Source organism: Anoplolepis gracilipes, chromosome 11 (assembly GCF_047496725.1).
Source record: "Anoplolepis gracilipes chromosome 11, ASM4749672v1, whole genome shotgun sequence".
Taxonomy (NCBI): Eukaryota; Metazoa; Arthropoda; class Insecta; order Hymenoptera; family Formicidae; genus Anoplolepis; species Anoplolepis gracilipes.
Genome location: NC_132980.1, coordinates 6,881,311 through 6,894,586, shown reverse-complemented (window position 1 = coordinate 6,894,586; position 13,276 = coordinate 6,881,311). Strand labels below are relative to the sequence as shown.

General features: G+C 30.7%; 1 protein-coding gene across 2 annotated transcripts in view; it reads right to left on the bottom strand.

Annotated features, from left to right (window-relative positions):
* Dnc (phosphodiesterase dunce) overlaps window positions 1–13,276 on the bottom strand; it is a 324,716-nt gene that overhangs the window by 274,849 nt on the left and 36,591 nt on the right. The window contains exon 1 of one of the 2 annotated variants that reach the window (XM_072901822.1): window positions 11,414–11,758. The exons of the other annotated variant lie outside the window; for it this stretch is intronic. Within the exon in view, the coding sequence (XP_072757923.1) occupies window positions 11,414–11,643 (230 nt within the window). The 5' untranslated portion in view covers window positions 11,644–11,758. Of the gene's footprint in view, window positions 1–11,413; window positions 11,759–13,276 lie in introns of those variants that run through there. 2 annotated transcript variants of the gene reach the window in all.

The following is a 13,276-nucleotide window of genomic DNA, read 5'->3' as shown; positions in this document are numbered from 1 at the left end:
AAAATCTATAAATTTTCCCTAAATCTGACACTTTCGTCCCAACTAGCGTACTCTTTTGAATTTTAATTATTATGCGAGGCATAAGCGTGTGCGGAAATTAGCACTAAATCACGTTGCGCTGCTTATATAGAAACGTTTGCCTATATGGACCGTTCGTTATCTTTATTTATTCCTATACAAGCGACGCCACTTTACCATTTTTTGAAATTTATGCGGCTTGTGCTAGGGCGCAACTAGTTATTTATGTCAATAAAATGTTACTGCTTTACTTAAGGTTTAACGTTCCACGAGCGTTTCCCATTTGCGGTGACATTTATGAACGTTTTGCTATATACAAAGAAAATATATGTCAAAACGTGATGCAAAACATAAATCATGTGGCATGATGCACAATGGACTGTTTTACTCTTCTTTGTAAAGTGTTTCGCGTGCAATAGATAATAAAATGTATATTACGAATCTTCGACATTTTCATACAATGTAAAATGCTCACTTTCTTATGTAACATATATATTATATTAAAACATACAAATGTGTATATACACATATATATATATATATATATATATATATATATATATATATATATTTTTTTTATAATATATAAAAGACTTGTTGCATTAACCGCTTCCTCCTTCAACATTAAATAAAGAAGGCAAATAATAATTTAATTACTAAATGTACATAACTTTATTGAACTTGAAATATTGACTAGTGAGTACTCTGTTTATATTATTAATGAAAATGTCTATTTGATATAGCATATAAAATTAAAAATAAAGGTATTAATACTCTCTATTCAGAACACTCGCGGTCAACATATTAAAATCGTAGAATGAAAATATATTTGTCATAAAAGTGGAACATGATCGATTATTGAGTAAGTCTTTATTTGATTATTTCTGAGCGAATCTCGAAATATAATGACATATGAGGATTGGAAAGTACTCTGAATAAAATTAGTAATTAGGATTTTTATTATATATATTTCTTCTATCATTATTTTTATATTTAAAAATGATGTCTATTATTGATCTAAACTTATTTAACTTTTCCGATAATATTCAATATTTTGCCGCTAGTATTTCGTAAAAATTATACAATTTTCATACACAAAATTCTTGCTATGATATTCCCACTTTAAAGTTAATGTGTGCAAAATTAATATATTATAATAAATATATAGATGCAAGAGTATTATTATTATGTTTATAAATTTGCAAGTAATTTAAAAATTATAAAATATTGAAATTATCCGCACATTCGATTACTGTTTGCTATTGATTACAAAATTCATACAAAATTATACAAATTTTTATTATTATAAATATACAATATTATTAACCTGAAATTAATGCATCAATTAATGCAAAAATTAATATATTATAATGAATACGTGGATTTTATAATCCGTTTATATACTCGATTTAAAATGTAAATATATGTGTTGTATTCGCGATAATATTATAAAATATTGGAGTTTCAATTGCGCGCAATTCGCCTATTTAAGACTGATTATGAATTCAAATGTATTATATTTATTAATAAAAAGAGAGGCGGTTATGTTTTAAAGCTCTTTAAAATTCCGCGATAGAAATTCCAAAGGCAATACCGACGGTTGCAGCTCGGTCACGGGGCACGATCAATTCTTCCTTCGCCGTTCACGACATACCTGTGTGTACACACTTACCTGCCGGCAGGTTGATGACTGCCGTATAACAGGTCGATACCAACCCGTAACTCCATAACTGCATTGCAGACACATTGACCACTCGGCACAATAAGTTAGGCCAAGTTTTGCGCCCATTATGTCAGCGATTCTTACAATTATAATCGTAAACAATTATTCACGAATTTTCTCCATAATATTTAATATAATTCTCTACATTTCTCGATAATTCACTATTACCTCAACATTATAAAATCTTAATCGATAAAGTCAAAGTGCACGATTTTAATAATTGAGCATCGATTAATATTCGATCAATATATGTGTGTATTATTTAAAAGTTTTTTTTATTAATATTATTTATATATCTTTTATAAATTCTATTATCATATTTTTCTTCTCTATTATGTACCAATATAAACATTTAGTACGCGCATTGTTTTATAGAATCTGATTAGTTTTGTTTATTATAATATAATTTACTATAAACGCGCTGTATATTCTTCGCCAAGGTTTTATTCGTATTACACTAAAACTATATGTGAAATAGCCTAAATTCTATCGCGTGACCTGATAAAAGCAGATATCTATCCTGAGTCTAATATATGCTCTTATTAACGAAATTCGTGCAGAATTGGATTTCATGCACCGATAAAACGCTTTTTGTGTGGCAAGAGTTGCGCTTGATGTGTCGATTTAATAAATGAAACCGAAAGGATCTTGCTTACACGCGCACATGTCAAATTTTTTTATAATAGCCCCAACTTGCATCGCGATAAATTAAGACAGGTGAATTTGTCCGGTTTACCTGATTTCCCCGCGTTATACACGGTTGCTAGCCGTGTAATCGATGGTCATTCTGTACGGTTTAATCAGCGGACACTCGATGCTCAGGACATATTACGTCAAACTTATGCAAACAATGTATAGCAGATTCTCTTCAATAGAGTTTATATAATAACACCTCTTCATTTACTCGTACATTGAATATTTTAACTTTGTCTAATCACAATAATAAAATCGATTGTATTTAAATGCTTTATCGTCGTGAATGCAATTAAAAGGTTTAAACAACGTCCAATGTTACTCGACGAAGAAGTAATTAGAGTTTTAACCGTGTTTAATATCATGGGGTTTCTGTACATTGTACGAGAAATGATGCGTTGAAAGCCATATGCAATTAGGAAGTGCAATTACGTTTTATAAACTATATATAAAATAATATAGAGAGTTAAAAACTATCGTTTGAAATAGATCCCTTTACTACATTCGACGTAACTAAATTAAGCAGATAAATGGAAAGTCCAAGTTTAATTCAACGGACTCGGGAAAACAAGATTTCCATGCATCACAGTGTTAGGTACTAATCACTGTTCAAGTACAGTTTATCTAGTTTTCCCGGAATTATAATTGTAAACACAACGATATTCCAAATTTGTATTGGTTGTTACGTGACACGTTATAACTTGCATATTCCGTGTGTTATAGATTAACGCAGAAACGAAATAAAAACTAAAATGTTTACGATCTCTAATAATTTCTTGATATCTATTTCTTATTTGCTGAACGAGAATAGTACTAGTTAAAGCGTAATTCAATTAACTTATATTACTGTTTTGTGTTTTATCAAATTAATTAAACAAAAAAGAAATAATCCTTGCGTCATTAATAATATAATACTTGATAGTACAAGAGAATGTAGACCTAAAAATTTCTATGTGATATAACATAGATTTCTAATAATTATGTAAACGATTTTTAAAATTATTCTTCCCAAGTAATTATATTCAGGAGAGAATCAGCTTGAGTCTTTATTCTAAAACTTTATAAAGTTTGTTCTTGATTAATGCAATATATAAGCTTGTCAAGATTCATGATTTTAAATTTATACTTTTTGCGACGTAGAATTGCATCGTCATAAAAGAGTTTCTCTCACATATCACGCGCGAATCTATCCGTAATATCATATGATTTGATGTTTCATCAAATTTCCCCAAGTACGGATTTAAATATCACGTGAAAAGTAACTTTTGAGAACGCGTAGGTACGCAAATTAATAGGCCGTCGATAAATGATATTCGTTATCACGGGTAACAGCAAAAGCCAGGCTTTCAGGCGAATACAATGCCCGCGAACAAACTTCGCTGATTCTATAATCATTCAGCTATATAGCCGGAGTGCAGACGGAATTTGCAGTTGGAGATATACCGACTTCGACAACAACTGCCACTTGTACTCTCGAGATTTACGCGTATAAAAAAAAAAAAAAAAAAAAAAAAGATACTTACACCTAAGGATAAAAATATCGGGCACCGAGGATAATATCGACTGTACGGCGTGTGACAAGTGGACAAAACTTCCGCTGTCACGCGCGGACACAGGGGTTAATACACGCTAAAGTGGTTTCGTGCTTCCGTCGAGATATGAACTAAAAACGGTCGCTATATACGTTGCAGATCGCAAATTCTCGAGCCCTGCACTGTATCACGTATATAATAAAGTACAATCGCCTATCCGTCTCCAGTCTCGTCGTCTCATTTCCCGAAACGTCGTCCGATAATCGCGCGCGACGTGAAACGTCGCGAAGCACAGAGATATCAGAGACGGATAAAAATGTCACAAATGGGATTCGTGTATCTGATCGAATCGACGTAACTTCACCCTCTCGCTTTATGTATAACGCCATTTATTTTTCATTCATCAAACTATCATCAACGGCTGTTTTATCGACTTGCTAAAAATATTCAAAGTTTTTCTTCTCTCTTTTGTCTCGACATAAAAGTAGCAAGAAAAATGATAAAATAAATCGCATTCTTGAGATACTTATCGTTTCGGAGCTCACAATAAATTTATAAATACTTTTAGCTTATTTTTTAAACTCTTCTTTCATATAAGAAGGTATATAACTTTTCACATATATATGCAAATTTTCTTCTTATCGTGGAAAGATAGAGCTTAATTTAATGGTTTAATTTCGCTAAAAAATTAAACAACGTAATATTACTAATAGCTCATATCATCTTTTTTAATCTATTCACGCTAAAAAATGTCACCTACTATGTGACAAATTAGAATTGTAAATTTATTAAACTTTAGTCAGAAAATGATGTAGATAAATCGGAATAAAAATCGATTTACACTTTTTGCTTACAATGTGAGCTTAACAATAATGTTTTTTATTATATGCATGTACGCATATATAAACTCGTGATACAAAATCCAAGGAAGGCCGAGTAGTCCATTTATTGAACAGAGAATACGTAGTACGCACGCAGTTAATACATACACTACTTAATCGCTATGTGCTCTAAATCCAGCGCTTGTTCCCCATAGTGGTAAATACCACAGTGAACGGATGGAGATACAGTAGAGAATCAATTTCCCCTTGTTCCTAGCTCGAGAACATTAACACAAGTTGAAACAAACCATTATACCGACGAAGAATATCATGAGCTTATTATGCATAATCTTTAAGAAGGAAACTCTTAGAAGAGTTAAGGATTATAAATACAATTTTTTCGTAAGAAACCTAATAAAGAGGAAAAGTTGAAAAAAAACAAAGTAAATTATATATAAAAGTAAATGTAAAATAATTTATGATAAGAATAATCCTGCCTGAATATTGGCCACGAATTATAAATGAAATTTTTAAAAAAGAAATTGTTATAAAAAATTATATTGCTCTATTAAAAACCTAATACAAGAATATAATCATTAGTGTCAACGACACGTTTAATACAGTATAAAATTTCCGATAATTAATACTGAACATACAAAAGGAATTATCTTTCGAGCGAAGGAACGGAGAGTTTCTGTGTATCCTCTCATTGTCAAATGCAGACAAGCAAAACGAAGAGAACGAAAAGATTCAAGTATTTCACTTCAACACAAATATATATATATGATCTCTCAAGATCTCCCGTTTGCGGAAACTATGTTATAGTAAGATCTTGTTTCTTGAGAAAAAAAATGAGAAGAACAATCTAGTTCTGTTGAGTAAAATTTATAAAAATAATCGGAGCAATAAAAGCGCATGCAAGAAAAAAGAGTATCTTTCTTTATGGTAAATATATATATATATATATAAATTTTCAAACACTTGGTAAAGTTCAAAATTGCGATCGATTGCCCTAATGTTTATCTTTAACATGGTATGTATTAAAAACGAAATGTCAAAAAATGGCGTATGCATAAGTTCTTCGCCGAAAATTGAACAATTTGCTTACAATATCGTGTAGAAAATTTCCGAGATGCAACTGATATATTGCAACGACGAAATTAAATATTTAATAAATCCATACGCTAACTTTTTCCACATGTACACGCGCGTGTGCAGGGAGACATGCCCGATCGATGCACGACATTCGCAGAAAGTAGTTCATAACACAGGCATATTAAAATCTGAGTGAGTGTCGTCTTGAATTGCCTTGAAAATCTACCGTTAATAATCCCAGTGCAATAAACACGAAATTCTAATTAAATGTCTCGAATAAATTTTACAGATTTGACCGTCAATTTTTTTATCTTTTTTTTATGAAATAAACGCGAATCAATCAAAAGTTAAATTTTTATTCCTTAATGAATAATTTCTTAAACATAGTTATGCAAAAATCTATTTTAAATATTTTAAATATGTTATGTGTTGATCAATATCTATTATATCATGAAAACCGAAGGAGAAATATAAATGACACATTATTATCTATTGATTAGTTACACATTATTATCTGCACATCAATTATCTAGAGAAAAATTATCGAAAATGTTAATTAACATACATACGACATTTCAACGAAAATATTAAAATAAAAAATGTTAATATAAAATTGTTTTCATAAATTCAGTCTGAGTAAACATTCCTACTAACCATCTCATTAATCTCATGCGTCCAAATAATTATTATAACTGAAATAAAGGCAACAAAAGAGTCTTGTATCATGATAATTAAAATATCACCCTTGGATATGCGAGACATTTTATAAATGTGACAAATATAAAATTGTGTAAAATAACTATTTACATGGTCATTATACATGTCTGTAGGGAAATAAAATTTCAATTTAACATGGATTATTTGCTGCTTGCACCATTACTCCGCATTCTTGAAAAAAATAAGTCTAGCGTGTTCATCAATGATGTTTTCACAGTTCTTCTGGAGAAATGTCTATTCGCTTTGATACGTTGCAAAAATATTTCGTAAAAAAGCGCTTTCTCTATATGTGTGCAAGGTGTATTCGAGAAAAATATCGTTTTTCCTCTCGACTGCAGTTTCAAAGGACGATGTTTGTTTTCACAAACTAGCAAAACTTTTCCGTCTTTACGTCGCTGAAAAATAAAGATTTTTCGCAAGAAACGTTTTAATGATATAAATGTAATATAGTTAATAAAATCTTATAATATCTTTCTATGTATATCTATAATTCCAAGCAAATTTTTCTCTACAAAAATTTAATTTAAGACTTGATTATCAAAATTAAAATTACACAAGACGCAATGAATAAACTATTTTTAACTTAAAAAAGGAGATTAAATTTATTTTATAAACAAATATTTTTTATAATATTTTATAAAAAAGAGTACAAGATAGAGAGAGAGAGAGAGAGAGAGAGAGGGAAAGAGATCTAAGGTATTCTATGTATCTTTCACGCAAAAAAAAATAGTTACGCGCGTTCTGCATACACACATAAAAAACCTAACAAGAACTTATTTCGCGCGAACTAATTTCTCTGTCATAACGAAGATAGATAAAGGGAAAAAAATTTTTTAAATGAAAATCTTATTTTAACTAGAGTTTTGTTCGCGAGAAAATCGACAATAATATTGAAAATTTAATAAAAGGAATATGTTTACAAACTCATTTCATTTTGAAACGTTGACACTATAATAACATGAATAATTTAAAATATTCTGCATTACTTTGAAAAATAAAGATGAAATATTTATTTGCGTTTATTTTATATTCGAAAATCTAATTATATGAAACATGAGATTACATTGTTAATCCATTCCAAAAATGTGACAAAATATTTAAGCTTCCACCAGCGATAATAATACATCGTTAGGTCGGCTTTAAAAAACGGTTTAACAAGTGAATTATATCCTCTTCAATAAAATTCTAAAAGAAAGATTCTTGGTAATTCCTGCTTAAGCTGCTTTTAATGATGTAAACAAGTTTGCTACGTTAGTTCGCACAATGCCTGTAGCTAAATATAATAAAAAGTGAACATATATATAAAAGATATATACACGCGAGAGACAAACAATTTTAAAGATTAACAAATTTTATTGTTTGTTAATCTCCCAGATTACTACATTATAGGTTTTTTCGTTGTTTGCATTTGGAAAAAAATCGAGACTTCTTGTTTGACATCGTACAATATTCTTAGCTGTGTAAATGCGTACGAAATTATTATTTATTTAGCAGTCACTCAAGGAAAAAGCATTCTGCATTATGTAGTTATATTTGCTCACAGAATGTTCGTGTTAGAGAAGAAATGAGAAAGAGATAGGATATATAAGATCCATCTGTGTTTTATTAAATGTTAACAATCATCATATATTTTGATATAATACATTTTGATGCAACATTTTCCCCTTGCTCTTTCATTGAATAAATAACTGTTCCCCTTGCTATTGTAAGAATATTACTTTTCAGGGAGATAAAGTCGGCGCGATTTACTCTTTACAAAAGCACTAGGTCATATCACCATTAATAATTCATAAGCAGTTTGTAATTGTAAAAGAAGACGATACAAGATATCGACAAGAGGCGCCAACGCAACGAAGTAGGAAATTATAAAGAGTTGTAAAACGTATCGAAATTAGCATTTTAAATAACTATACGTCAAAAGTGTTTGTCTCTACAAAATGTTACGACATAAAAATATACGATAATAGTTACAATACCTAACAATGAATGAATTAATAATAAAATAAAAAAAAAGTATAAATAATTAAATTCGCAGCAAAAAAAACACCACCATGTATCTATTTAAATTTATATATTTGAATAATGACACTTAATCCCTTGTTACGTTACACAAATTAATTCAAACAAATGCAACTAAATATCGCGCGTAGCAGTTTGACGTAACATAAGTAGTATAGGCAAAAGCTTGTGCAAACAAGCAGCCTTATGGTCTAAGTACTAACCCCTACTGATACATGGCATTTATAGCGTTATATGTAATCTAGCTTTCATCCTACAGCGCGAATAATATTGTACGAGATCATCCTGTCAAATAATGAAAAAATTATAAACATAAAAAATATTAAAATGTAATTAATATAAAATATTAAAATATATTAAATAAAGAAAATATTTTTTTTCGATTAGTCTTTCTACGTTATCTCTTTTTTCATTTCGCTCAACAACGGGGGATCATTACAAAAGCAATTATTAACCTGTCTTTCTATTACCCCGCTGCTTATTTATAACGGAAACAAGAAAGGACGCAATTTCACTTCAAGGATTGCAATAACGTCGTTAAATCCTTTCCGCTCGCGCTTGACTGAATCGAAAAGAAAAACCGCGAAAAATCAGAATGGCGACAACAACTAAATCGGAGAAAGTATAAAAGGCGTATAGATATAGCGAAAAGAAGAAAGGATCCGATGATTTAGAAAAACCGTCTCATTTATATCACATTCACGTCTCAGGATGAACATATGTAATAAGTACATCCATAAATGGAGACAAAAAGGGGTGTGGTTTCTGCTCGTAAAATACATGTAACAACTTCTCAACTCGATGACAGATAATTAATCTCAATATGTCGCTCCATCCAAATATCGAACGAAGCGGAGAAGGATAACACGTGAAAATAAAGAGGACCACTTGCAATGAAGCGTGATATCGATATCGTAACAACAGAACAAAAATCACATCAATTACACACGTACAGATATTTTTGTTATTATTATCTATAGCGGAATAAACAAAAAATTTCGTTCTGTATTTAATGTTGCAAGAACAGCATGTCTAGAGATATTATGTAAGCAACATATTTTTATTGTGCCAATATGCTATAGATGTATTGCAACAAGTGTTATTCTGCATACCAAGCGTAAAAATAGAGTTTTATCATATATAAAATAAAATAAACTTTCATTAAAATAAAATAAATTTTCACTAATTGTTTTTAAAAGCTTTTAAAATTTATATATTTATAACATTAAAATTTATATCGTATAATTAAATTTTGACTTTTTTTTTCTATTAAATATCAAGTTTAAATTTAATAGTCGTATTATATAATTTTTCAATTTTTAGATTTTTATTTTTAGAATAAATATTTGATATATTCTCATATAAGATTGCAATTTCAGATTAGAGAGCAAACATTCATTATAAATTAAGGATGTTTTGCACGTACAATCCTAGCAAAAAGTATAGCTGAAATTCGATTTCGACGAATATATATGTTTTTCTCATATAATTTAAATAAAAAAGATTAAGCAGAATTTTTATTTTATCATTTATTCATAGCTAGAGATGAAAGATGTTTAGTACCTATTTTTAAAATATAAAAATTTAACGAAAAATTTACAAATTGAGCTCACATATGTTCAGACATTTATAAAAAAATTCAAAGTCAATTTACAGAAGCAATCAAAAGTTATAAGGATTTTAATTTGCAACCAGTTTATCCGTGAACAACATGTAACCATGTTGATTCAAGTGACTGAAATAAATAGAAAGAATTGAGGGACTTATTGTTAGTTTAGAATTTGCAAAAGTGTAGTTTAGATATAGAGGAAATATTTGATTAAATAATTTTGACCAAGTACTATAAAGTTCAAAAGATTTGTTGAAAATAATTCAACACATTATAACGCGAATTATTAAAACTTACTAATTATTACTATAAATTTATAATATATTAAAGTTATTAATAAAATAGTTGAATATTTTCTATATTTTGTGATTATTCACTGTTAAAAGTTTCTTGTTATAATTTAGAAAATTGGATAATTCTGCAAAAAAAAAAAAAAAAGAAACAACAGTAAATTCAAAAGTACGTTTCTGTACTCTAGCTATGAATAAATGAAAAATAAAATTCTGCAGTCTTTATTACCCACGCTATATGATGAAAGCATATTCGTCAAAAGTGAATTTCAACTATGCTTCTTGTTATGATTGTACGTTCAAAACATCCTTAAAAGAGCAATTACTTTATGCTGCAGATATAAAGCTAACAGAATAGTTTAATATGCAAAGTGTTTTTATCCCTCTTTCTCTCCCTCTCTCTCCCTTTCTCTCTTTCTCTCTAAAATAAACTAAAATTTTTCTTTTGTTATATTTAGTATGATATCGGGAAAGTATCCGCATTGCGCATTAGCTGAAATTAGTCGATATATATATATATATATATATATATATATATATGTCCATGTCAATTTTTGACAAGTTTCGAATATTATAGAAATAAGCAAAGTGCTTCCCAATACAAGTAACTATACGTTCGTATTTACGAATTTAACTCGTGATAAAAAAAAACCTCGATGCGTATTCTGTTCCCACGAAATTTAAATTTAACCATTCAAGTTAATTAAAATTCTATAATTAATGTCAAAAGATCGGGAACAAGTGCAATGTCTAATTAAATTTTCGAACAAATATTAACTATCGATCCAAGGATACGCAAACGGAAGAGGGACGTGCCGTCGAATAGCCGGGAATAGCCTGTTTAACACCACAAGGAGGAGGTCGAAGATCGGGACGGGGCAAAATTGATCACTTACCTTCGGCAGTGTGTGGGTGCGACGGGCCAGCTCCTCCTCGTCCTCAGGATTATAGCGGGCGGTCTCGCGTGGCCGACAACCGGCGCCGAAGTGCGTCCTTGATTTCTCTTCCCCCAGAGATGACTCGCAACGGGTGTGCTACCGTATCCCGGTATCCCGGGATGCGGCCCGCTCTCGCTGCAAGCGCGTCGCGAGAACATCTCGCGCTTTCTCTCGTCGCACTTCATCATTATCGCATGAATCCTCTCTCCGCAAATCGCTCGATCGCCGATCGAGCTCTGTACTCGGGAAAAAAATTCGCCGCTCACGAATACAAGAAAGCGAGATATATGTCACGCTAGATCTTCTCTAGAAGCGCGCGCGAACGTTAACGAGCTCTTTTTGCAACTACACTGACCGATAAAAATTTCTCTTCTGCTTGACAGGTAATTTCACACATACATAACACCATTATCTTCTTGAAGCTTTGACCATCATTATGTGCTAGATGTAAAATCGGTCGATATTAATATTGTTATATCATAAATAAATTATCATTTCGATATTTGATCGACGTAATATAAAGTAGGTAACTAGTTTATTATTATTTTTTGTAGTATCACATTCACGATAAAACTGGTTCGAAATCACATATCACAATCAAGGTTGTTCGATCCTATTTTTTATGTCTAAAGTTCTCCGCACAAATCCGGCAATGATAAAAGTTCTTTTGAATGTGCGGTTATGGAATGATAAAAAGTACATCAATATATATTCCTACGTTAAATATGAGTAGGGCATTCGTCGATTGTTTCAAAAAATTTTTCGTCTACTGATAGTTCAAGTGTAGTTCAAAAAATTTAAATTCAAAACATTGATATAAATCGTATCTCAATGTCGAATTCAAATTTCAATCGTAGAAGTTATTTTAAAGTGTATGAAATGTCAGTAGCTCATAAGCGATAAATTCTTAGTAAAGTAGCACTTGTGAAAACAATATTATGAGATTATTAATGGTAAATCGCTCTATCTCTCTCTCTCATCACTGAAATAATGTCATTTCCGTAAATGTCATGTGCTTTCTATCGTTTCTAACGATCAACGGTAGCATCACTTAATATTTGCATGGAGTTAGCATAATTGGCATCGTGCGTTTCTGCAGCGATGATCTTCTCCTGAATGCTTGTAATTTCTGGAATCGTACAATCGAAACTTTCGTGAATGTCACGCAAACATTTCCACGCGAAATAAAACCTGGCGCGATATAAAAAATTCATTACTACGATTGTCGCATTGTGAAACCTGTGCTCTCATGAATTTTAGATAATTATTTGACATATTCTAATGATTAAATTTTAAAGCATAAATTAAATTTTTTAATTAATATACATATACACGTTGGATATTCCTCTTAATAAATAAAATTAATATTTCTGTAATTTACTTTACTCTCTTTTATGGTATTTCACTCTTTCGCGGTCCTATTTTTGCAAAATATTTATCTAAAAAAAAATTCGATTTTCTCGCGGAAGAAATATAATTTATATTAAATGTATTTCCACGCGAGATAACATAGTAAGGCGATACTTCGCAACGGGAAAGCGTGAAGTAACGCACGGTGTACGTAGAGACTAATATAGTTTCTAACATCGCGAAGCTTTTTGTAGGCAACATTTTACGCTTTAGGTATGTGGCACGGTCGGAGACTAAAAAAGCCCTGTACACTTGCCTCGCACGGTAATGGCCCTAGACAAGATGAGGCTATAGAGAGTACGATCTTCTACAGGGACGTTCTTCTTCTCGTTTCAGCATCGTTACATCGCGAGCCCGGTAAAAGCTATCGATACAGACAACTCTCGTAACTTGAGCTTACGCTTTCCTTGA